The 26,059-nt window shown below is 35.9% G+C and overlaps 1 protein-coding gene across 2 annotated transcripts; it reads left to right on the top strand.

Annotated features, from left to right (window-relative positions):
• Positions 1-128: 128 nt before the first annotated feature.
• Positions 129-25,157, top strand: LOC111800226 (potassium channel SKOR-like). 2 transcript variants are annotated; one of them, XM_023683823.1, is made up of 12 exons: positions 129-409; positions 944-1,168; positions 1,246-1,309; positions 1,450-1,789; positions 3,541-3,833; positions 8,694-8,774; positions 10,116-10,214; positions 10,747-10,980; positions 14,254-14,442; positions 23,807-23,882; positions 24,275-24,569; positions 24,874-25,157. In XM_023683823.1, the coding sequence occupies exons 1-12, from the start codon at positions 177-179 to the stop codon at positions 25,007-25,009; spliced, it is 2,265 nt and encodes a 754-aa protein (XP_023539591.1). In that variant the 5' UTR covers positions 129-176; the 3' UTR covers positions 25,010-25,157. The 2 variants fall into 2 exon arrangements, with proteins under 2 accessions (XP_023539591.1, XP_023539592.1); XM_023683824.1 differs by having other exon boundaries at positions 131-409; positions 10,759-10,980.
• The last annotated feature ends 902 nt before the right edge of the window (positions 25,158-26,059 follow it).

Genomic DNA, 26,059 nt, shown 5'->3' with positions numbered 1-26,059 from the left:
GTATTTTTATAATATGCTCTATCTTCTAAATATTCTCTTTTAATCTTAAGAGATATTATGTTTTGTGAACAAGAGTAAGCCAACGCTACTACTCATCAATTCAATAAACATTATTCCATTCTCTTAGTTAGAGGAGTTAAAGGAAATAACATATTAAAAGGTTGCGTTTGGATGAAATGATGGGAAGGGAAAGAGAAGGAGAGATGGAAGAAGATTTTTCAAAACAAAAGCTAGAACTCGACGGTTACCATGATAACGGAGATTCTAAGTTATCTTGCTGGAAAAGGAAACTAACACTACTCAGTCTCGATTCATCAATCAGAAATGGCGAGAGATCGACAGATGCAGGGAAGAACAATAGCGCAAACTTCAGATCTCTAAATCAAATTGTCATTCATCCTCACGACTGGTACTACTTTATTTTTTTTAATTTTATTTTTGTTATTGTATTTTTATTCGATAAAAATGGAAATTTTAATTTTGTGTTTAAATCTACTCCTTACCGGTCCAAATATTACATTTATACATTATATTAGAGATTCAAATCGTTGGTTTTTTTAGAGGTCCTTTGTTTTTTTTTTTTTAACTTTAGAACTAAAAACATTTTAAAAATATTCTCTAAATAAATATTTTTCTTAGAACATTTATCTTTTATGTTTTTTTTTTATAGATTTTTATTTTTATTTCTCTCTCTTCAAAACGTCACTTTATTTCTCGTAATTACTTAAAAGAAAATAGAAATAAAAAATATTTATCAAAAGGTTTATTTATTTATTTAAATAGTAGAAAGAAACCGTTGGAGGATTTTTTATGACAAAAATTAAGGGCTGGTGGAATCCATGCACGATGATGCACTGAAGCAATCCGTCGGAGCGACGGGATTCAGAGCAGAAACGAAATCTGAAAAGAACTGAGAAGAAAATGGGGTTTACGTTTAATGCAGGCGATACGTTCTTTGGACGCATTTCATTTTGGTATGGGCTGTGTACTCTTCCTTCTTTACGCCACTGGAATTCGGATTCTTCAGGGGTCTCCCCAAGAATCTCTTCCTCCTCGACGTTGCCGGCCAGATCGCCTTTCTCATCGATATCGCTGTTCACTTTTGTGTTGCCTATCGCGATTCGCATTCTTACCGCTTTGTCTACGACCGTAATCTCATCGCTATCAGGTCTGTCAGTCAATCTCTGTTCTCACAACACAATGTTTAATCTGTTTGTAATATAAATACAAAATTTACAACTGCAGATATTTGAAGTCTCGATTTGTGGTTGACTTAATGGGTTGTATGCCCTGGGACGCCATCTACAAGGTATGGCTTCAATGAAATTTTGTTGCTCCAAGTATGATGCATCTAAGCAATATTCTCAACCCTTTTCCACCTCCCAGGAGGGGTTAGTAATTTGATTGATTTCATGTATTCATCCCTCTACCTACCGGTACCGTGTGTAGGCTTCTGGTAAGAAGGAGCTTGTGAGATATTTACTATGGATTCGGCTAAGTCGAGCCTTAAGAGTTACTGAATTCTTTGAGAAATTGGAGAAGGATATACGAATAAATTACCTTGGTACAAGAATTGCGAAGCTTTTTGTTGTGGAGCTTTATTGTACTCATACAGCTGCCTGTATTTTCTACTATCTTGCTACTACTCTACCTCCGTCAAAAGAAGGGTACACCTGGATAGGAAGCCTAAAGTTGGGGGACTATAGCTATTCAAACTTTAGAGAAATTGATCTTTGGAAGCGTTACATCACATCATTATATTTTGCTGTTGTAACTATGGCAACTGTTGGTAAGAGGCTTCTCTTTCTCATTTTTATCTTTATATTTTTTGAATTAACCATCCCATTACGTGATATCCCTTGTTTGTTTGATGTATGTTAATTTCAATTACTTCTGTTGGCATGATGTATGTTAATTTCAATTACTTCTGTTGGCATGATGTATGTTAATATGGCTTTAGTTGAACAGAGGTCGGATGGGGATAGATTGGGTTAAGGGATGTTTTGGAATAATGGACAGATTAAACTGGTTTGCAGATACTTGATTCCACCCAAAGGGGTCAATCAAACTGATCATAGGCCTCCAATTACAAAGGTGTATGCTAGGAAGAGAGGAAGAGTTGTCTAGAGGGGTTTTAGGATGTGTTGGTATACATACCTATTGATTACAAAATACCTTGCTACTTGATGCAACCAACCATTTGGATTCGTTCCTTCGAAGATTGGCACCTCCAACTTCTATAAATGTGAATCAAATACTGGAGCTAAAGTGTTGGCAAGTTGATTGGAACTATGACTTGAAATTCCCTTTCGCACCTGGCCTCACCATCCGCTCCTACTGGACTCTATTGATATAATTACAAATTTGCAAAAATTTAGGATACCAAAATTTTCAAAAAGGAGCTTTACAGAGTTCCACATACTAGTGGTAGAATTACTGATGTTGTTGATAATCAAGGTAATAAAAACCACCAAAACTTTTAACATAACATCATTACATAAGAAATATAATTCTAATATATTTTAATAACATTTACTAAAGAAAATTTAAAAATAATTTTAAAAAATCTTTATTTAATGGGATAATCCAATAAGTCGGCTCAAGTCTGATCCGAGCTTGACCCAAATTTTGATAGAATGTGTCCAAGTTCAAAGGTTGGGTCATAGGCTTGGTTATTAAAAGTTGGGTCAGCTTGATTTATGTCTGGACTGAGCTTGAACATACACTTTTCGGATTGGACTGACCAAGGTTGAGGGTGACTCTAACCAACTCTTCCTCTCTTCCTAGGTTACACCTCGTAATTGGAGGCTTATCACAAATCAAATTAAATTTGGGCTGGATTCCCCTCCTCACATTACTTTTTTCTTTTTACAAAAGCAATATTCTAAAAGGCTATTTACCTTATTTTGCTCATCGAATTACAAGTAGTAGCAAATGAAAAATAATATCCAAAAACTTGAAATAATTGTTTTTTAAAGATCGTCGATAGTAAAGAAAAAACTTAAATCTGGTAATTGAAATAGAAAAGCCAAATGCATAAATAAACAATGTCTTTTTACTTAAAATGAATTGGTTTAACTTGAACGATTGGGGAAAGAAAAAAGATATGGAATTACTGGGTATTGTGTTCCAAGCTTTGAAGACATTCCTTAGTGCATTGGTATTAGTTTTATGTTCATATGTTGGAACATTTCGTTAGTGCATGGTGGATCTTCTTAGAAGCTGGCCTGATTTTTTCCATGGGTAATGTCTTTATTTAGCCCTTTTCTGTTTGTTAAAATTAGTCAGTTGTATTAGTATAAGCTTTGTGTTCATTTGAAACAGCCAACATCTCTTCCTTTAAATGTATTGGTTAGTCACCTCCAACTTTCATGGTAGGTTCCGAGAGCAATAGCCACATCGCTCTGGTGTTATCAAATTCTCAGATCTGCAAATGAGAGCATTACACTTCATTATTCTTCACTTTCTTATGATGGTTTTTTGTTACTTGTACTAGATTTCAAGCTTCTTTTCCTCCTAATTTCTGCTTCATGTTCGCAGGTTATGGTGACATGCATGCAGTCAATGTCAGGGAAATGATTTTTATCATGATTTTTATCTCCTTTGATATGATTCTTGGTTCTTATTTGCTTGGTAACATGGCAGCATTGATAGTAAAAGGATCAAAAACAGAGAAGTTTAGAGATAAAATGAAGGACGTTATTAAATACGTGAATAAAAATAAGCTCAATAGGAAATTAAGTAAAGACATCAAAGATCATCTTCAATTACAGTACTGCAACTCCTCTGAGTTTGGTGTTCTTCAAGATATTCCAGCTTCAATTCGTGCCAAGGTATTATAATCCTGTGTTAGTCTAAGATATAGCTGAAAATCAATACTGGAAATTTAATCATGCTCTATGCTTTTTTGCATTACTTGATTCATTTACTTCCGTATTAATTTATTGAGGAATAAGGACAGTCTTTTATATATATATATATTGTGTATTTATTTGTATTTCCTTATTTGTAATTAGCTCCTAAGTGATTGCGAGATCTAGATATCTTTTTCCTTGCATGTTTTCTTTCTTTCCTATTCCGTTTTCCTGGTAATTTGTATTTAGAATAACCTTGTATCATCTTTTCAAGCAAGAAGGAATATTTTTCTTATCACTGAGATGGTATCAAAGCCTTGATGCTTTTTTTGATTGGCCTTCATTGCCGATCAAACTTTTTTAACCAGCTTTCAGTATTGTTGATTTGAGTTTTTAATGTTTTGCTTGTTCAAAATTATTGGAGTTTCAATCCAATGTGTGAGTTTCTCGCAGATGGTTAGGTATTTTCTTTTGACTTGGGTTCATCTACTTGTGCGTGGATGTTTTATTTCTAAAGCGATACTATATGTGGTGGTATCTTTCTTGGTGCTTATGTTGTTAAGGACAGCTGAATCTCCCTTGTGATATGATATTTTTCACTTTGGACATAAGCTCTCTAGCAAATTTGTCAAACCATGCTCGAGGGAACTGCAACAAACCATATAAGGATTTCTATAACTTGCACCCAATCCACTAGTAGACATTGATCTTATGCCGGGTGGAATATCCATGTAGATTTCTTCTTCTAAGTCTCTGTTTAGAAATACATTATTCGCATCCAGTTGGTGCAGTGATCAATCTAAGAATAACTGCAAATTAAAGCAGCATCCAAACTATATTTGGTACTTGAGTGCTGTCCAAATTTGATACAAATGCCCTGCAGTCTTGAAGGAGTTTTCCATAGGCAAGAAACTTTTGAAACGAGTGGTTTGTGCATTGTCTAACCCTTGTCCTGTGAGCTATGGGCTGATCATGGTTATCAGTTGTGGGAGTATGAGGTGTGATAACGTTCTTACTATTCTAATCATCATCGGCATGAGAACTAGTTTAAGTGATTTGAAAATTTAAAAGGGAATGGTGGTGTTTTATCTTCTCTCTATAGGGTTTCTTCTACTGTAAACATGAAGTTCAGATTGTTTTTAAGGTTTAGACGTAGGACTGAACACTCGAGGCACTGAATTGGACACGGGAAGAGTCAAAACAGAGGGTTCTAGCTCTGGACTCAAAGAAACAGGAGGAACAGACACGAGCATTGGTCTGGAAGAATAAGGTCTCAATTCTGCCATGCATTTACTTTCTCCCCCTGAATGTTAGTTTGGGTAAAAAAAAGGTTGATATTCAAAGAATATGAACTCCATTTTATTGTAAATTTTCTTGGTGACCCGAGAGTAACATTTGTATCCTTTTTGGTCTCTGGAATAACCAGTAAAAATACATTTCAAGGACTTGTGATCTAGTTTGGAATGATGATCTTGAGAAATGTAAACAAAAAATGTACAACAAAAATTTTAATTGGCAAGTCTGTTGAAAATTTCTGAATGTGAGGATAGTCTTGTAGTAATGCTTGTCGAGGTGTTTGTATTTCAATACTCTACTTGACATAAGTTTCTGAGATATGTGGCAGTCAATAGTGCTTCCCCCTAAGGTATATTGGTACGTTGTTTGAAAACATTAAGTCACAATTAACTTCAAGTAGGCGCCAATTTTTCCTCTCAGATATTGTTGTGGAGTACCTGCACATGAACTAGCATAGATAATACCTTGGGAAGTGAGATATGGACCAAGATTGGAGATAAAATTATCTTTGGCATTATCTATCTGAAGCATTTGGGCTTTCTGTTAGAATTGCTTTTGAACCATAGTATGAAAGGATTGAAAACTTGAGGATGTATTGGATTTTTCCTTCAGAAGAATTGTCAAGTAGTTTTGGTGTGATAATTAAAGAACGTTACAGACCAGCGAGCCCCATTAATATTTTTTATTCTTGCTAGCCCCCAAATATTTTTTATTCTCAACTTAACCATTTCTTGTGGCAAACGTTGCAAATGGTGCTTCACTCTGGTCTTGCTGCAACTTCTCTCTTCTTGTCTTTATATTCAGCTTGGTGCTCCATCATGAACAAATTTTGGTTTTGATGTGTAGCCACCTCCTCAGACATGTGGAAATGGTTTAAGGATAGTTGCTTGCCTCTCTCATGCTCACTTCTCTTGGAGCACTCCCATGGGCAAATAACCCGTTCTCTTGAGTTACTTCCTTCTCTTGTGCTCACTTCTCTTGGAACACTTACACAGTAACACAACTAATTTTCTTGAGTTACTTCCCTCTCTCGTGTTCACTTCTTTTGGAGCACTTCCACGGGCAAATAATCAATTTTCTCAAGTTACTTCTCTCTCTTAGTCTTGATTGTCCACTCTTAACACTGCTTCTTTTCTTCAATTGGCCCTTAACTTAGCCACATTATGCATCCACATGGACTTATCAATGCTCACTTGACACTTGATTGACAGATGTTACACTGATCCCTTGGCTTCTCTGCTAGCAGCCATTAGCATTATCCTGTGATGGTAATAACTCTTTGGAAGACACCTTATTTGGTACACCATTTGAATGTCATTTTGTCTGCCAAAGGATTCTCAAGCCTTTGGCAATGAGCTTAGTTCTTGTTTTTTTATGGATAAGCCTCCCCTTCACGATGTCAATACATAACACTATTTTTGATATTGACAACACATCTGTCTTGCCAAACTGGCACTCTTGACATACTTATGGAGTCTTCGATTAATCCTCGGGTTCATTCTCTCTCTACAGTGAAGGCCGATGCTTCTACATTGAGTGGTTTGTCAAGCATAAGACTTCATTTGTTCTCTGCTGCACGAATAAGGGAAATTGTTTCTTTTAGTGACGATGTTTCTTCTTTTTTGGTGATTTGTACTCAAACTTGGTCAAACCTGCCTAAAAGTCATAGACACAGCCTACTCCAATAAATTACGGTATCTGCAGTGCACTTCATCTCAAATAGTCGATAATAATTGAGATCTTGCCATAACGTTTGCAAGACATACTTAACTTCCCACAGGTTAAAGATGTCTTAACTTCCCACAGGTTTATTCTCAGCCAACGTCAGTTTCTTCCAACTTTCTTCTCTTCCGACTTCTACCAAAGCTTCTCTCAAATTGGGAAAGGGCTTGATTTCCATCTTCCTCTCACTTCAAGATCCTTGTTTAGACCAAGCACAGAGCATGGTCCTTTTTTGTTCTGTGATATGCTTGAATGTTGCACCATCGTCAGAGCACTTCTACCGAGTAGATTTCATAAAGATCTAATTGGAGCCAAAACCATGTGAGAACCTTGAAATCTTGAGTAACATTCATCTCCCTTTGCTTTAATTCATACAATCTTGTTTCAACCTCAAATAATTCAAACACATTATCCGCTCTTGAGTAGGTTTCTTCTATAGCCTCCCAAATGTCCTCTGCAGTTTTGTGAAGCATAAAATTTTTGCCCGCCTCCAGAATTATAAAATTGATCAACCAAGTCATAACAAGGTGATTGTTCGTTTTCCATGGTCTGAACTTTGAGTCTGTTGTTTCTGGAGCCACAATTTCACCAAAATGTTCATCTTTCCCTCGGCCACAGATGAACATGAACAGACTGAATCGTCTAGAGGTTGATCGAACAGTTTGGGGTTCGTGACTAAGGTTGGAACTGAGATCAGAGTTGGATAGTATTGATCAAAGATTGAGAAAAAAGTAAATAATGAAAAAAAATATTGCGGAAGCAATAGTCAAATCGAAGTCTCAATATTTTTTGAATAAAGAGAGAAAATGGAACATGAGAGGGTAAAATTAAATAGATGAATAAGTTTCTATTGAAGTAGAAAAAATTGGTAACATAAACTCACGTGAAAGTTCATCCTTAGAACAATATCACAAAACTTACACAAAAGAAAAAAAAAAACAAAAAAAAAAAACCTAAAACGCAAAAAAACTGAAATGTCATATCTAACTTTTAAAAAAGAAACACCACCAAATTGAAAAAACTGAATGTAATTAAAAAAAATTAAAAAAAAAAAACTCATAACTCAACAGTCTTGGTGGAAGTTATCTCCTTGTTCATCATATTTAGACATAAAGAGATGGATCAAGGCAGAAAAAAGAAAATAGTCATTTTAGCACAGAACCTTCGTTTATACCATGAAGAATTTAGAGAGGATTATTTATTGCTCTCCTTGAATTTACTTTTCAGAATTACAACCTAATAAATATGCATCACGGCTGGAAAACAGTTCACAAACTGAGATACTAAATCCTTTAATAATAGGGAGATGTCGTGCTGTTAAATCTCTTAAAACATGGAGAACAAAATTTAATTTTAAGAAATGAAAATAAAATAACTAAGAAATATCTTTCTAAACTTTGGCATAAAATTAACCAATTTATATTAAGGGAATAACCCTTTTCCCACAAGATCCTTTGTCTCAATTTCTCTAGGGCACTGGTCTATAGGAATCAAAAGGAATTTGTGACTCTTCAAAGATAAGGGGTGACATTTTTAAAGTTTTTTTTTTCTTGAATCTCTCTCTTTTGGTTCTCACATGGTGTAAGTTGTCTCCATATTTTTGTAGCTATAGTCTATCATCTCTCGTAACCCATTGAAAAAGTTGTGTGTAAATTCCAGAGTATTACCACCCCAATTTTTTAATTTCATTTCATCAATAAAATGTTTTTTATAAAAAGAAACAAACAAAACTCTTGATTACTCGTAATTGGTACAATTGAATGAATGTCTTTGTAGTATTTGATGCGTGTGTTTATTATTATTTATGTGTGTTGGTTGCAGATATCACAGAAATTGTACGAGCCATACATTAAGGAAGTCTCTCTTTTCAAAGGTTGCTCTCAGGGATTCATAAAACGCATTGTAAGCTCATTAATAATCTTTATCTCATAATGATGGACAATTTTTTTTTTTCTTGGGGCTATTTTTTAGTTGTACACGTTGTCTCTAACTTTTTCTCAAGGCTATTTTGTTGTCTCCTAATCAAATTAGGAATCCACATCCTTCAATGAATGCACCATGAGTGATGAATATCGGAAGCATTACTTACTTTCTTTAATCTTCTAGTTAGCACCTTGGCAATAATAAATGGAAGAAGTCATGCTAATTGGCTGAAATCTTTGATGAAAGTTATAGGCTCTTTCTTCTGTACTAAACAAATGAACTCTTGTTAAGGGTTGAATTCGAATGACCATGATGATGAATAGTAAGTTGTCTAAACTCGATGCCTTGTTATTACCAAGACCTTTTAAGTGCTGCCCAAATTTCAACAGTTGTCAGCTTCTATTTCTCTATAGGATAATAAAGACACACCCTCGGATGGGCATAATTCCAAAATCAAAATCTCTCTTCCTTGCTACCAAATATCTATGAAAAAATCTGGTATTTTCATCTTCTTTTAACCACTTCAATTTACATTTTTGTATCATATTCCTTTCGTCCTTCAGATGAAGTTCAAAAAGTTCTCCCTTGGCATAAGAACCAGCAACATTATCGAGATCAAGGATGAATAAAATAAAACTAGTTTTGGTACTTCAGTAGGATATTGGTAGAAAATTAATAACAGTCAGGTAATTCCGAGTTGATTTTAATGCAATCAAGTTAATTTTAGGGTTTTAATTGATACAATTATTAATTTAGGATTTTTGTTGATACAACCGGCGAAGTTTAAAGGTATAAGTTGATTTTTTTCTCCTGAAAAAAGATAGATTCTTCACATAATTAACAGGAAACCTCGTTCACTTTTTACCGTACAAAAATGTTTTCCAACTCATTCGGGAAGATTCTTCCTATTCTTGATAGCTTGGAGGCCATTAATGGTCAACACACCCATATACTATACGGTGTAAACTGAACAAAGCTTTGCGTAGTTACTCTTTAACAGACGTGTGTATGAACTTTAGGGTTTTTTGTTTTCCCTTTCCCCCACTAGTCCTGGTGAAGGCTTTCTTAAAAGACAAGAGTCACTTCCTATCATCGATTTCCATAGCTCTAAATTTCTAATATGTTGGCAACCTTGATATTTTACTCGAATCTCAATATACCCAAGTATGCAATTAATCTGACATCTTAGCCGTTTAAACAAAAAAACGAACGACCAATAGAACCTATCTATGAATTAAAAAGTTGTAGTCATTCCTAAGGAAAGAAAGCTCATGCCTATTTCATGGTTAATTTATTATTTTCATTCTTCTCCTGTACCAGGCAACCAAAGTTCGTGAAGAGGCTTTTTTCCCTGGACAAATGATTATTGAACGTGAAAACTTGGTTGACCAACTCTATGTTGTATGTCATGGTGAATTGGTACGAATTCCAGTCTTTCAGTTCCAATCTCTTTGTGCATTTTTTATGTAGTGCCTAATCTTCCAAGGTGGTAATTTGTTGGTCACTAGTCGCTTGAGCTCTTATTTAGTGGCGTTTATTTATGTCAGGAGAATATTTCAGCGAACTATTCATCCTTTGTTAAATAGCCTACAATTTCTATCAACTTAAAATTTATAAATTTATCTTTTATCATGCTCTTGTTGCTGAAAACACATGCTTGTTAACTTCGGTTGCTAGATCTATGCCAACAATGCAACCATATAGTACCATTGTATAGAAAAAAATGTTCAAATAGATGTGAGATAAAAAATCCTTGTATTGCCTAAAATTTGTTGCATGCAAAAGTAGAGATTTCATTAGTTGAATAGTAGTATATTTGCTTGTTATGATTGCTTCTTTTGTGAAACAACCTATCTTTCGTACAGATTAATTGGAATCAATCTAGGAAAGGCTCTATTTCCAAAGACTGTCTGATTTATGTTTGTTCTCGTATATCTATTTATTGTTTTAGACTTGTTCACAGGAGGAAATTGAAAACTGGGATACTGAAGATGAAGAGTTAATTAGGTGTCTTGGAACATATAGCTCATTTGGTGAAATTTCTTTCCTTTGCAATTCTCCTCATCCCTACCATGTTCGGGTTCGTGAGTTTTCCAAGATCTTGCAACTCGATAAACTGTCATTTAAAGAAACCTTGGAATTACACTTTTTAGATGGACAGATCATCTTAGACAATGCCCTTGAGGTAGGTAAACTTGCCTTTTTGGTATTTGTCACTCTTCTACTCATTTTATATCCACTATTTTGGTTACAAAAGCTGAAACACAATTTTATTATGTATGGAAAATGTGGTTGCAATTGAAGTTAGATTTCCTCTTAAAAGAAAAGAAAATAGTATATTTTTTACAGTGAAAGTAGATGTGACATATAATTTAGATCCATATTTACAATTACGTTTATCAAGAATTTATTTATTAAAATTTTGGCAGGTCATATACAACATGTTTTATAATATCTAATATAACCAATACTTTTGTAGGTATCAAAATTCTTTTCGACAATGTAATATATTAATTATCTATTTTTAGCTTAATGGTTAATAATTAAGTAACGATATTTTTTAAATGATACAAATTTTTAAAAAATAGAAATGAAATAAAATTAAATAATTTCTCAATCCAACTCACATCTTACTAAGCCAACAATGAAGCTTCCTACTAAAAGAAATTAGAAAAATAATAATAATAAAAGAGGAATTGAAAGCCTAGCTCACATCCTCAACCCACTTGAATAATTTTTTCCCTTAATCACCCAACTCTCGTTCCTATCTTTAAGATGCCTTTTTTTTTTTCCTTTTTTGGCAATGGTGCTAACCTTTCCCCTTTTGTGTCCACACTGCAGTGTTTCTCCCTCCCTCTTTAACTCCTATTACCCAAATGCCTCGCTCCTGTTGAGGTCACTTTCTTCGTTGGTCTCTTGTTGTGTGGCCAAGGTTCTTCTTTGATGCTATTCGTTAGAGTTATGTCCTTGTTGCCTACACTTAAAACATTTCCCAAGAGATGACTGGTTATAAGGGTTAGAAATTTTCCTAGGATTTGTACCTTACAAATCTTTGTTTGAGGTGTTTTTCTTGCTTGCGTGCTCATCCATTTTGCCTTGTTGGTTGGATGTGGAAGAGCTTACTTGATGGAATGTTTTGTGGGCTTGATTGTACTTCTCCATGAGCTTGTTGTTGCTTATCCCAAGTATTCCTTCTTTGATATGTTCTGATGGGCTTCACTTTATCTTGTTCCTCAATTTTAGTGGCCAATGCAATCGAATCTGCAAGGTAGGAAAGGGGATGTAGACATACAACTTCTTTGATGTCATCTTGCAGACCATTACAAATCTTGAGATTTTTTGTTCTTTTGTTTCCAATAAGTTATTCCTAGCTCCCAAACAATGAAACTCCTCTGTATAATCAATTATAGAACGTCCTTATTGCTTGCATTGTGGATATTTGTTGTTATAGGATTTGTCGGTAATTGATAGGGAGAAACCACTTCTTCATCAAACAGAGCATCTTAGGCCATTGCTTGATTGTTGTTTCTATAGCACCATCTATTGTTTTGCAATTGATCCCACCATGTCGAGGCCCCACCTTGAGATTGAAGGCTACCAATTTAACATTCTTGTTGTTGAATGTGTTGGCATATTTGAAGAAACCCTCCATGTTTTTTTACCCAATATAGGAAGATCGTTTTGTTTTCTTCTTGGTAATCTTTCCTCACGATCTTGGTATTCAAAGTTGTAGTTTCTGTCCTCCCCTGATTATTCACGATCTTGGTATTCAAAGTGGGGAGGCTTCCACTTCGATTGAGGCCATATTGTACTCGAGCAGATCCAAGAAATGGCTCTTGGCATTCACTCTAATACCACTTGATGTATTAAGTTCAGCAATTTTATTAAGAATGGAATAAGTTAGGATTTGGTTCATCCTTTATCGCTTTACTCGTCTGTTGTCAGCCTCAATCTTGAACTTGCAAGGCCTTCTCGGGATCTTTGTATTTGACAACGGCATTACACTTTGGAACATTTAGAAAAATCTAGTCTTCTTGGATATAAGCCAATCCCTCCGCTTGATCAAACTTTAAAGTTACATGCTTCAGGATCTAACTACTAAGTGATCTTATGGTCTATTGAAGGTTAGTTACGTTGGTCCTTTATATCTCAGCCTCTCATGACATGATAGTACCTGTGTTGTCAACAAATTGAATCAATTCGTGGCAAACACTTGCCAATCTCGTCTTGAAGCTGCACATTAATTGCTACAGTACTTTAAATGTGCACCTAGACAAGACCTCTACTTTCTACCTTCTTTAAACTTTCAATTAAATTGTTTACAATTTTGGTTGGGCTTCTTTCTTAGATATTCAGAAATATTCTACAGTTTTCTACTTTTTTTGGGAGATGCATTGGTCATGGGAAATCCAAGAAGCAATCCACCGATTTACAAGTTACTTTTGTTCCTCCTTTTTTGTTTGGTGATAACCAGGCTGCAGTATACAGAAACAATTTCAACTTTCCATGAGAGAACCAAGCACATAGAATTGGATAGCCACTACATCCGTGACAAAGTAGTTTCTCGTTTTATTAAGTTGTTGCCCATTCGATCAGCCTAGCAGACATCTTCACAAAAGCTCGTCTAACCCCCAATATATTTTCTTTACTTTCCGAGATAGAAATTCTTGACTTTTAAGCCATCTTGAGGAGGGTAGTATTGGGTTTTAACTAACTTGGTTATTTCTTGTATTTATAATGAATTGTATTTTGTAAATGTATGTTAGTTGTTATGCGTAATTCCGTTAGATAGCTGTAAATTGGTCAGACTTCCACATGTATATATGTATTGCTTTTGATAGAGGAATAAGACAATGAAGCATTTTATCTTCCTTAAGCTTCTATATTCGATAAGATCAAATCTTCCCATTCTCTTTATCATCCTTATTTGATCATTACTCTTGATGTTGGTTTTAATTGGAATGCTTAATCAGTTTTATTTAGCCTAATTCAAATCTTTCCATTGGAGTTCTTTATTATCCTTTTTTGATCATTACGTTTCCAGTGATGTTTGGTTTAATCTCTAATGAAATCTTTGCATTAGAGTTCTTTATCATCCGTACTTAATCACTGTTCTTTCAATGATCTTTGTTTTGATTGGGATGCTTTTATATCCCCTCGTTAGATTCAGCATTTTAATGTTTGCTTTTCTTTCCTTCCCTTTTGGGAGATTGTAACTTTGTACATTTTCTGTTTCTTTTCCTTACTTCTTTTAAAGGTTCCATATCTTGTTCTAAAAATTTAATTATTATTAAAATAATATTTATTCAAAGGAGTTTACTAATGTTCATGTTTGGTTGAATCAAGCCCAGATTGGTCAATAATTTTTCCCATCTATTCTTGGAATTTAAAAGTTTTAGTTGTTTAAGCTATTAAACTTTTAATTCTATGCCACAAGTATAATCTTTTCTTTGCATAGGGAAAGGATTCCAACCAACAAGATCAAATTTTGGAATCTGACATAATTCTTTACATTCAAAAGCGTGAACTTGAGTTAGCCATTAAGGTCAACTGTGCTGCTCATGATGGGGATCTAAATCAACTCAAACGGTTGATTAAAGCAGGAGCAGATCCCAATAAAACAGATTATGATGGAAGATCGCCTCTGGTATGGTTTCTTCTAGCCTAGTTATCTCTATCTTCTTTTATTACGTTCTAATTAATATGGTTGAGAATAAAATTTTTAGAGTAGAATTTATGTAGTATTACCATTATATATATTTTCCTTATTTGAATCTCTGCATGATTATTTATCTTGCTTGACAATAATTTTTTGCGAACTAGCCATAGGCATTTTTGTTTGTTTGCTTTTGCTAGGTTTTTCTTACCAGTCAACTAATCAGGGATATATAATTACTTTTAACTCACCCCCATCATGGTATCATTGAGATCATCCTTGGAACCCTAGCTTGTTTTGTCTGTTCATTGAAAGCACGCGACATATTTAGAACTTCCAGATCACCCACCTCTGCCAAATTGCAAAAGAGTTGCACTCTTCTGAGTTGTCTCCACAAAATATGCTGCAATATCTTACCAGAAGTCATCCAGTTTTAGCATATATGATTGGAAAAATTCCATAGTCAAGATTGTTAGCGACTTGTTTCATTTTAGTTGTAAGCAAATTTGAAAAAGAAAAGTTCTTAAAAACACTTGGACGACCTTGAAAAGGTTCAAGGCCCATTTGTCGATGGCAGAGAAAGAGAAGGGTGTCGTCCACCAAAAAGGGATGGTGAATTAAAACCATCGATGAAATATTTGCTTGTGGTCAGTTTTAGAGGGCCGCCAAAATAAACTGATTTGACTAACTTGTAGGAATAGTGGAGCCAAGTCAATATCTCAAAGTGATTATGTTACGTCCCTCATTTTCTTAACCTAATTAGTGACGTCACCCATGCATGCGTAAGTCAGAATGCGAAAATTCATATTAAATAACCTAAATAAAGTCAAGGTCTTATAGAAATAGTTCAAAATACGAAATTTAACCTAACTTAGAAAAACATTTAACAACTAAGACCAGAAATTTAAATGCAAAAGTTCATTTCGAAAATAAAACACAAACAAAACATCTACTACCCTATTATGCCCCCATTTCATCGTCCATGGTCTTTACCTCATCCACTGTCATTTGTGCATGGAAGCCTTGCCTTTACCTAAAAAATTATGGTAGCACGTGCCTTGAGTATTTTATAAAATACTCAGTAAGTCACCCCACTATTGGGGTTAGATATGCAATACACATGCAAACATGAGTGGGACCTATCTTTCTTATACTTTACATAGCCTTAGACTCTTTTCAGATCCAGGTAGGGTTGGATGTATGGTACTTCCCCACACACGGACCACGTATGCGCACATGGGCCCACTGGTGGGCTCGTATATGTACCCCTGGGCCTGGCTTGGTTGGGCATAACGTATTACATGTCACCGGACACCACAGAAAAGAAAAGGCTCACATGATATCATGGCGAACATAAATATCGAATGTACGAGCCAATACTATCATAACATAAAGGGGAAGTATCCCGATGTGCATGACATACAAACATGCATAAGGTCCTATGAATTACATTACATGACAAAATACTTCAATATATAAACATTGCATAACAATTCAAGAATACATAAACATTGCATAACATAGAGGTTTCACATACAATATGGTGCATGCAAGGGCCACAGGGCATGCACCATCATACATCATACATTATGCTAACACCAACCAGAAGGTCACTTGCCTGGTTGACCTTGACCAAAGTTACTCACGATAAGATAATCGTCTCGATACTACAACTCCAACGCCTAACTATTTGTTATAAGATTCCACCTAACATGCTTAGGGTCTATCCACAACTATTCAAGCTAAACTGCTTAGGGTCTATTCACAACTATTCAAGCTAAACATCATGTTTAATTACCAAACTAAGCCCCTAAACTATTTTGATTTGATAAATAAGGGTCGATAAATAAGGGTCATACTGACCTCAAATGGTTTAAACAATGTCAGAAATGGCTTCAAAATGGTCGAAAACATAGGGATCGATATATTATATATATACCAAGCTGCCAAGCCAAGACCCCAAGCTGACAAGCCAAGTTGAACTGCGGAAAAGACGAAGCCGAGCCGACGAAGCTGAGAATGCCGAGCCGATGTTACGTACGAGTGCGAGTCGAGTCGTGTTTGCGTGCACGTGTGAGTCGAAGGCGCCCGTTTCTTTTGGGCGCGGATCGTGTATCCATTGGACTTGGGCCGAAATAGAAGTCGTGAGTTGGACAATGGGCCGTTTTACGTTGAGCTGTTGGGTTGGTCTGAGATAGATTGGATTTGGGCCGTGAGCTTTTTGGGCAAATTGGTAAGGGTTGAAACAAAGCTGAGTTGATGTGGACCTAGATTCGAAAGTATCTTCTTCCTCACCCAAAAGCAGTGCAACCCTAGTTCGTTTACCCCTTTTTGATTTCAACGAGACACGTAGCAATTTCGATGCCGATTCTTTTCGCTTCAGTCGCAATTCTTCCTCCAGAGACTTGTGCGGCAACTCCATACAATCTTATAACTCGAAACCCCCAAATATCAACACCGATTTCACGGATCTTCGCGAAGCAAACTCACTCGATTTCTCTTTCAAAATACTCGATTTTTCTCTTTCAGACGCAGTTGTTACATTGAGAGGAAAATCAATTGTGTAGATGCTGAAAAGTTTGAGAAAAGAGAGGTTTGAAGGGTCTATGAGGCATTTCAAACATGGTAATAATTGTCTGGTTGGAAATTGCGATTAAATGCTACACTTAATTATTATTATTTTATTTTTGGAATCTGAATCGTTTCAGAATGGAAATGAGAGAATATTGCCATGGATTTCATAGTAGAGCTACCAAGAATGTTGAAGGGTTACACGGTCAAATGGGTGATTGTGGACATATTGACAAAGTCAGCGCATTTCCTTCTGGTGAAGCCACTTACACAATGGACAATTGGGCACATCTGTACCTGAAGGAAATTGTTAGATTGCATTGAGTTTCTGTGTCAATTGTATCAAACCGAGACCCATGTTTACTTCGGCGTTTTGGCACAGACTCCAAAAAGCATTGGGTACTCGCCTGGATTTCAGTACAACATTTCACCCACAGACAGACGAACAGACAGAACGTTTGAACCAAATTCTAGAAGATATGTTAGTTGTTTGTGTACTTGACTTCTGGAAGTTGGGACTTGAAATTGCATCTCATGGAATTTTCCTATCATAATAGCTATCAGGCAACAATTGGCATGACACCGTATGAGGTGTTATATGGAAAATGGTGCAGGACACCATTGTGCTAGGATGAGGTAATGGAACGTGAATTGGTGGGTCTAGAATTTGTCCAAGTCACAAATGAGGCGGTGTAAAAGATCAGAGAAAGAATGTGTACTGCTTAGAGCAGACATAAAAGTTATGCCGACTCAAGACAAAGGAATCTAGAGTTTGAAGTGGGTGACATGGTGTTCTTGAAGGTGGCCCCAATGAAAGGTGTCAGAGAAAGAATGTGTACTGCTCAGAGCAGACAGAAAAGTTATGCAGACACAAGATGAAGGAATCTAGAATTTAAAGTGTGCAACATGATGTTCTTGAAGGTGGCATGAATGAAAGGTGTCCTAAGGTTTGGACGCAAAAGCAAGCTGAGTCCACACTTTATAGGACCTTTTGAAATTTTGGAGCGGATCGGACCCGTTGCGTATAGGTTAGCCCTACCACCAACTCTTTCAACCAACAAAACGTGTTTTATATATCTGTACTTCGTAAGTATATGGCCAATCCCACGCATGTGATAGATTATGAGGCTTTTGATGTAGTAGAGGACTTAAGCTATGAGGAAAAACCGTTGGGGATCTTGGCTCACAAAATTAAAACTCTACGCACCAGAGACATTGCATTTGTCAGAGTGTGGTGGAGAAACCAACTAGTAGAGGAGGCCACATGGGAACAAGAGGATGAGATGAGAGAGAAGTATCCAGAGCTGTTTCTAGGTACAAACACTTTCAAGGACGACTATCCTTTTTAAGGGTAAGGGGGATGATGTAACGATTCAGATTCTAAATATAAAATAATAATAAATAAGTACAACATTTAGTCTCGCTGGAAAATGCATGATTTCTGACGAGACAATTATTACCATGTTTGAAACACCCCATAAACCCTTTAAACCTCTCTTTTCTCGAACTCTTCAGCATCTGATCCGTGAAATCGGTGTTGATATATGGGGTTTTTGAGTTGTAAGATTGTATGGAGTTGCCGCACAAGTCTCCGGAGGAAGAACTGCGGTGGAAGCAAAGAGAATCGGCGTCGGTATCGCTGCATGTCTCGTGAGAATCAGAAAGGGGTAAACAAACTAGGGTTGCGTTACTTTCGGGTGAGGAAAAAGATACATTCAGGTCTGGGTCCACGTCCACGTCAACCCGGATTTGTCTCAGTCCTTACCAGTTTGTCCAGAATGCTCACGACCCAAATCTAATTTGTCTCGGACCAACCCAGCAGCTCAGCGTAAAATGGCTCACTGTCTAACTCACGACTTTTGTTTTGGCCCAAGTCCAGTGGATACACGATCCGCGCCCAGAAGAAACGCGCTCCTTCGGCTCGCACATGCGCGCAAACGTAACTCGGCTTGCTCGCATACGTAACGTCGGCTCGACTCCATCCTTTCCTTGGCTTGACGGCTTGACTCCATCCTTTCCTCGGCTTCACGGCTCGACTCCATCCTTTCCTCGGCTTGACGGCTCGGTATACGTATAATATACCGATTTCTAGGTTTTCGACCCTTCTAAAGCCTTTTTTTTTTTTTACCTTATTTAAACCATTTGAGGTCAGTATCACTCTTATTCATCAAATCAGATTAGTTCAGGGGCTTCCTTTGGTAATTAAACATGATGTTTAGCTTGAATAGACCCTAAGCATATTATGTGGAATCTTATAGGAAATAGTTAGGCGTTGGAGTTATAGTATTGAGGCAATTATCTTATCGTGAGTAGCTTCGATCAAGGCCAACCAGATAAGTGACCTTACTGTTGGTGTTAGCTTAATGTATGATGGTACATGCCCTGTGGTCCTTACATGCACCATATTATATGTGAAATCTCTATGTCATGCAACGTTTATGTATTCTTGAAGTGTTATGAAATGTTTACCTATGCATGTAATTACACGGTTACCATGAAATGGATGATATGTAAGTCTTACATGTAATGGATTGAGAATGTTACCGGGCATAAATGAGTTATAGTATGAAATGTAGAAAGGAATGAAATGTATTAAATATTATGTAATGTAACGTAATTTATACAACCTCATGCATGTTTGTATGTCATTTGCATCGGGATACTCCCCTTTTATATTTTTCAGAGTTATGTTAAATTTCGTATTTTGAACTATTTTTGTAAGACCATGACTTTATTTCAAGGTTATTTAATATAAATATCCGCATTATGACTTATGCATGCATGCATTCATGGGTGACGTCATTAATTAGGTTAAGAAAATTAGGAACATGCATGCATGGGTGACGTCATTAATTAGGTTAAGAAAATTAGGGCGGATTAATTCTCCAATGTAGTCCAAAAGAAATTAAATAAGGAAATTTTTGGTTTGTAAATTAAGATGAATTAAAAAAAAAAGGAAACAAAAGCAAGAAAAAAAATCAATCTTACCGAAGTTTCCAATTCATGGTATAATCTCATCCGATTGTAATTTTGATCTTGGATTTACACAAAAATAACCCAGTTCAATTGAAAAAAAAAATAGTAACCAAACACCTTATCTACTTATTCGAAAAAGTCATGATTCCCCTAATTCAATTGATTCTAACAAGCATCACAATCAGTTCTTAATCTTATTAACCCAGCACAATATCTTTCATTATTATCTCAACAACACTAACCAGGGAGGGTACACTAAAACAAATTTGAATATGTGAGATGTTTACCCCTTATTAATTTTGTTTCTTTTATTCTAGAGTCTATCATGCAAGTAATCTTTGAAAAAACCATAAAGCATACATAAGCCAACTATTATTGGTAGTGGCATTGAGACGCTACTAATGAAATTTTTTTAGCGCGCATGTTTTAAGCGTTGAGAGTGGTTTACTGCAACGCTGAGCATGGTGCAAGTAACATGATGTTTAGCTTGTCCATCACCATGGCCTTTAGACTGAATGTCATTGCCACACCCCTTGTAGATTTATGCACCATCTGAAAAGAAAAAGAAAAGTAACATGGGTGAATAATAATATATTTAGGAAGTAACCCCACTTAAAGGCTGAAACTATGCCCATAGTACTGAATACATGCAAAGTCCTGACAATAAATATACACCAATGTGTCTGTATATAATGGCCTTAATTGAAAAATACGAAAACATTGTGTCTAAAGGACACTTTACCTATTCCTAAATGGTACAAACTGTGGTGCATATGTGGGACGGGACAACCTTGTAAGAAGAAACACACTAGAGGTTAGTTGGCAACAGTTTAGTCGTGTTGGGCCTATTCCAACCTAGAACTTCATAAAATCAGATCACCAACTATATTATTTATGTGAGCCATTCATGTAAGACCTAGCACCACTAAAGGTTAGTTGGCGACCTCTTGCAGATTCTCTAGCATAGTACCTTATAAAAACATACATGGAAACATATATAACATGTAATGGCTTTTAAACATGCTAGAACCACTAATATGCGCTATTTGTCCATTGTGTAATCAGACACCTCTCCACATCATATGCTTGGCAGCACCACTAAGCAAACCTCATATTTAAAAAACATACTATACCTTAAACAGATCATCACGCTAAATTACATACAATCAACCATGCATGCATTATAAAAATCCAAATGCTTCTTACCCAAAGGTCCAAGTAACAGATCCAATCAAGCTACCCAAGAATATCCTTGCCCAACCTGAACAAATCTAAAACCATTAAGCACCTAAACAATCACAAATATAAAAAAACAGAAACCTCTAGTACTATTGGCTTACCCAATAGAGTGACCCATAACAATCAATCAAAAGGTTCCTCACCTTGAAAGAGTTTGAATCCTTGCTGGTTTTCTCTTCAACTAACCACCAATGTCGTCCAAGTGTCCAAATGTTGTGCATGTTCTATAATGGGACCCAAAAATTCGTAAGTTATGCTTAAAATACCAACAAAATCACATGAATCTAACAAAAACAAGAAAACTCACCTAAACTGCAACTTCCAACCAATCAACATTGAAAAACTGTCGGAACAAGTAAGAAGCAAAAATGTGAGGACGATGGTGCAAGCGAAAGTGTGTCTGAGTGTGGATGATCGCTTGCTTGACCTAAACCAGCCAAACACGAAAGAGATCGGGCAAGCAAGAGAGAGTTGAGCCAGGAAGTTGTGCTGCCAAGTTGGGAATGAAACTGAACCGACTCCTAGGATTATGTACGACTTAAATAAGCTTTTTTGCTTTTCTTTTTTCTTTTTCTTTTCCATGAACATTACATTCGATCCCCCTTATGAAGTTTCGTCTTTGAAAGTTCTCAATCCTTAAAAAAGCTCTCAATATTTGCCTCTCATTTTGTCCTCTCACTCCCAACTCGCTTCTTCGAACTGGTGGCTCTACCAAATGACTTTGACTAGGGCTATCAATCGGTTAAGTAGAACCTTCTGATCTCTTGCAAGAATCTGTATGGACCTTTTCACATGACTGACTCAAAGTCTCATCCAAGCAATGTGGTTCTTAATCAATTACATGCGATGAATTTGTCATATACTTGTGCAATATGGAAACATGGAATACATCATGGACTATAGCAAGTGGTAACGACAAAGCTAAATGATAACCCACAAGGCCTATCCATTCCAAGATATCAAGCAACCTAACAAATCATGAGCTTAGCTTCCGCTTCCTTCCAAACCTCAACACTCCTTTCATTGGAGCTACCTTTAGGAACACATGCCCACCAACTGCAAGATTCAAATCCCTTTGCCTTTTGTCTGTGTAATTCTTTTGCCTACCTGTGCAATTTGCATCCTTGCTCTAATCCTTTGGATTGATTCATTCTTGACTTTGACCAACTTAAGTTCCAACAACTTGTGTTCTCGTCCTAAGAAATAGAGGACTTTCACCTTCTTCCATAAGGTGCTTCTAAAGGTGTCATACCCCAATCGTTGCTTGATAACTATTGTAGTAGGAAAACTCCATCATGGTCATACAAATATCCCAACTACCTACAAAATTCAATGCACAAGCTCATAACATGTCTTCTTAATCACTCTCTCTAGCCATTGGTTTGGGGATGAAAGGTGGTGCTAAAGTTCACCTGTGTACCCATCCCCTTCTATAGACTACTCCAAGAATTGAACGTAAAGCGAGTATTTCTATTTAACACATTTGAAATTGGCACCCCATGTCGCCTAACTATCTCTTCCATATACAACTATGCCCACTTTGTACAGAGTAAGTAGGTCTTCTAGGAAGAAAATATGCTTACTTGGTGATTCGGTCAATAATGACCCAAATTCCTGTGAAGCCTTTTAACATTCCTAGGCAACATTGTAATGAAGTTCATAGATATCTCTTCTCATCTCCTGCAACACTAAGCTTGTTGGTTTTTGTCTCGAAGTTTTTACTTGTTGACAAACCTGTCATTTATTGACATGGTTTTCTATGTCCCTCCTATGCTACACACCCAATAGTATCGTTTTAAATTTTGGTACATCTTTATGCTATCAAGATGCATAGAAAATGGCCAAATGTGTTCATTTAATAAATCATTCTAAAGCTTAATGTTTCTGGGCACACAAATATCCTTGTTCCAAAAGGAGGCCATTTTCAGAGACTAGAGATAGCTCATTCACCCTAGAGACAGCTCTTTCACCTGTCTTGACTCCATCAAATCTAAATAAAACATGGATCCATTCTCCAAGTCCATATGTAACGAACTTGCTCGGTAATTAGGATTAATGAGTGAGTTGTCTTCCTGCTCAAGCCATCTGCTACCACATTTGCCTTGACTTACATGATACAATATGGTGTTGAGTAAGGATCATAATCCGTAGTCAATTCCAATCATTTGTGCTGCCTCATGGTTTGCTCGGCCTGAAAAGTCTTTCAGGCTCTTGTGGTTCATCAAGATTTGAACATTTTCCTCGTATAAACCGTGTCTCCAAATCTTCAAAGCGAATACTACATTTGCTAACTTCAAGTCATGAGTTAAGTAATTGTGCTCATAATCCTTTATCTAGTGGGAAGCTTGGGTGATGACTAAATCAACTAAATCAACTAAATCAATGTCTACCTTTTTTTTTCCCACTCCCTTCATTTATAACAAATTACTGTAACAACTGCTTAACTAGTTACTCGTATACACTTAAAATCCTACTAATATTCCTAACTCTACTAATACAATTCCTATCATGTTCCTTAATTGTTATTTATCCAATTATAGTGCTCATAATACACGAGTTCTTTTTTCAGCATTTTGCTGCATCGAAAGGATATGAAGCTATTGCTTGTTTTCTTATTGAACAAGGAGCAGAAGTTAATGTTCCAGGTGAGCTTTTGAACTACTATACTATCCATTTCTTTTTTGTCTCCCTTATGTGTCCATTTGTTGTTTCATCTGCGTGTTACCGGCATTTTTTTTATAGCAATTGTCATATATAACCCCTTTATACGAAGTATGTTCCAAATTTTTGTAATTTGAAAGAAGTACCGAATCTAACCCATTTTAGCCGCACATCCATTTTAACTTAGAAAATATGGGCTGGTCTGTTCATTAAGCCCAATCTTCTTTCTTTGTTCATGACTATATACTTTTGTAAAGCTTTTCTTTTCCGCAAAGATCTCGATAACCTTGAACAACAATTGATATGTGTACATTCTTGGCCTATTGAAAACTGTCTTCCACTGGTAGCCCCATGTCATTTTGTGTGGTGCATGCAGATAAGTTTGGGAACATGCCTTTACTTGAAGCCATTCAGAATGGACATGAGCAAGTAGGTTCTTTACTTGCCAAAGCTGGAGCAACCATTGTTGCTAATGATGCTGGTGGACTTCTTTGTTCTACTGTCGCAAGAAGGGATTTGGGTTTTCTGAAAGGACTTCTGGCTAATGGCATTGATCCAAATGCTAGAAACTATGATCAACGGACTCCACTTCACATAGCTGTCTCAGAAGGTTTGTATCCTTTTGCAGAGGTCCTTTTAAATGCTGGAGCCAGTGTTTTTGCAACGGACAGGTATGATATGATCTATTTACGTTGATTCTAAGCTATGACTGTGATTTAGCTACTATTCAGAGATGCCCTGACAAAGGTATTAGACAGGTATTTCTTTCATTGATGTCCACCTTCATAATCTTTGACAATGACACTTTCTCTTTGAGATCTTCTGGGAGTTACTCACCTAAGAATACTTGTTTCGATGATCACTTGGATTAAAATGGAATTATTCATCAAAGCTCACATATAATGCATTTGTTCATTTGCATTTTCATTTTTTATTTTCATTTTTCATCATCTTAGACTATGGGATAATATGTAGATGGGGAAATACTCCGCTTGATGAAGCTCGTACCAGAGGAAATAAGAATTTGATCAGGCTACTTGAAGTTGCAAGAATTTTTCAGTCATCTGAAAACAACTCTGATATATCCGAAGAGATTCAAGGTACTAGTTGATCATTTGTAAGTATAAAATGTATGTGGTAAAATCACTTAAATCTGTACTTATCCCAAGACAAATATTTTGGTGATAATGTTTTACCTTTTTTTGTTTGATTGTTCATGCTCCTTTTATTTTATGCATTCAAATGCTCCTTTTATTTTATTATATTTTCACTTTGTACGACAATTGATCATTTTATCTTTCTCGTGGAAAACAAGAGCATACTTTGGTCAATTTGTTCTTGTTAGGAGAGTCACTTTCCTTTTCCTTTTCCTTTTCCCATCTTCTACCACTCTTTTTCCCCGCCTTTCTTCTTTTCCTTCATGTATTATCCTTAGGATTTGAGTTTTAGCTCACATACATACGATGAATACAATCACTCTATTTCCATTTTATTTAGAGAAAGAAACTGAGTGAGGAAGTCAAAACTAAATTACATTAAAAGTAAAGATGGAAACAAAATCTTCTCAATCCTAAATTTCTACTGATCTTGACATTGCATGCTCTCTCGTGCGGAAATAAACATTTAAAATTTTTATCATAAAACATTGTCAAGGACTTTTACATATTTGAAAACGTCTTTAAAACAACCTAATGAAATACTAAATAAAACAAATAAAACATTAACATAAAAAACATCCTATACTAATTTAAGGTTCACTATCTAGCGCCAACAACGCTGGATTTTCCAGAGTTAGATATCCTAGTATTTTTGCAAACATTCACAAATGAAAGCTAACTTTACTAATATTCCAACCAACAGCGGGTTAGAAGAATGAATAACTTTTAGATCGAACTTGAAATCTATGATAGCCAATCTTAGATCCCAACACGACTCATTTCAGAATTAGCTTGATCATGACTAATTCAATAAATCGATTTTAATATCAAACCTAAATCAGGTTTGAAAGAAACATAATACGTAAAGGGTTTCCAACAGAGGTTTTTGTATTCCATCATGATTTCAAACATGAATATTACATGCCTTTAAGTAAGCCAAAAAAATCTAAACACAGGGTAGTTCAACTACTGTGTATAAAAGCTAGCTATTAAATACAAATTGA

This window comes from Cucurbita pepo, chromosome LG08, assembly GCF_002806865.2.
Source record: "Cucurbita pepo subsp. pepo cultivar mu-cu-16 chromosome LG08, ASM280686v2, whole genome shotgun sequence".
Lineage (NCBI taxonomy): Eukaryota > Viridiplantae > Streptophyta > Magnoliopsida > Cucurbitales > Cucurbitaceae > Cucurbita > Cucurbita pepo.
This window is presented reverse-complemented; position numbering and strand designations above follow the sequence as displayed.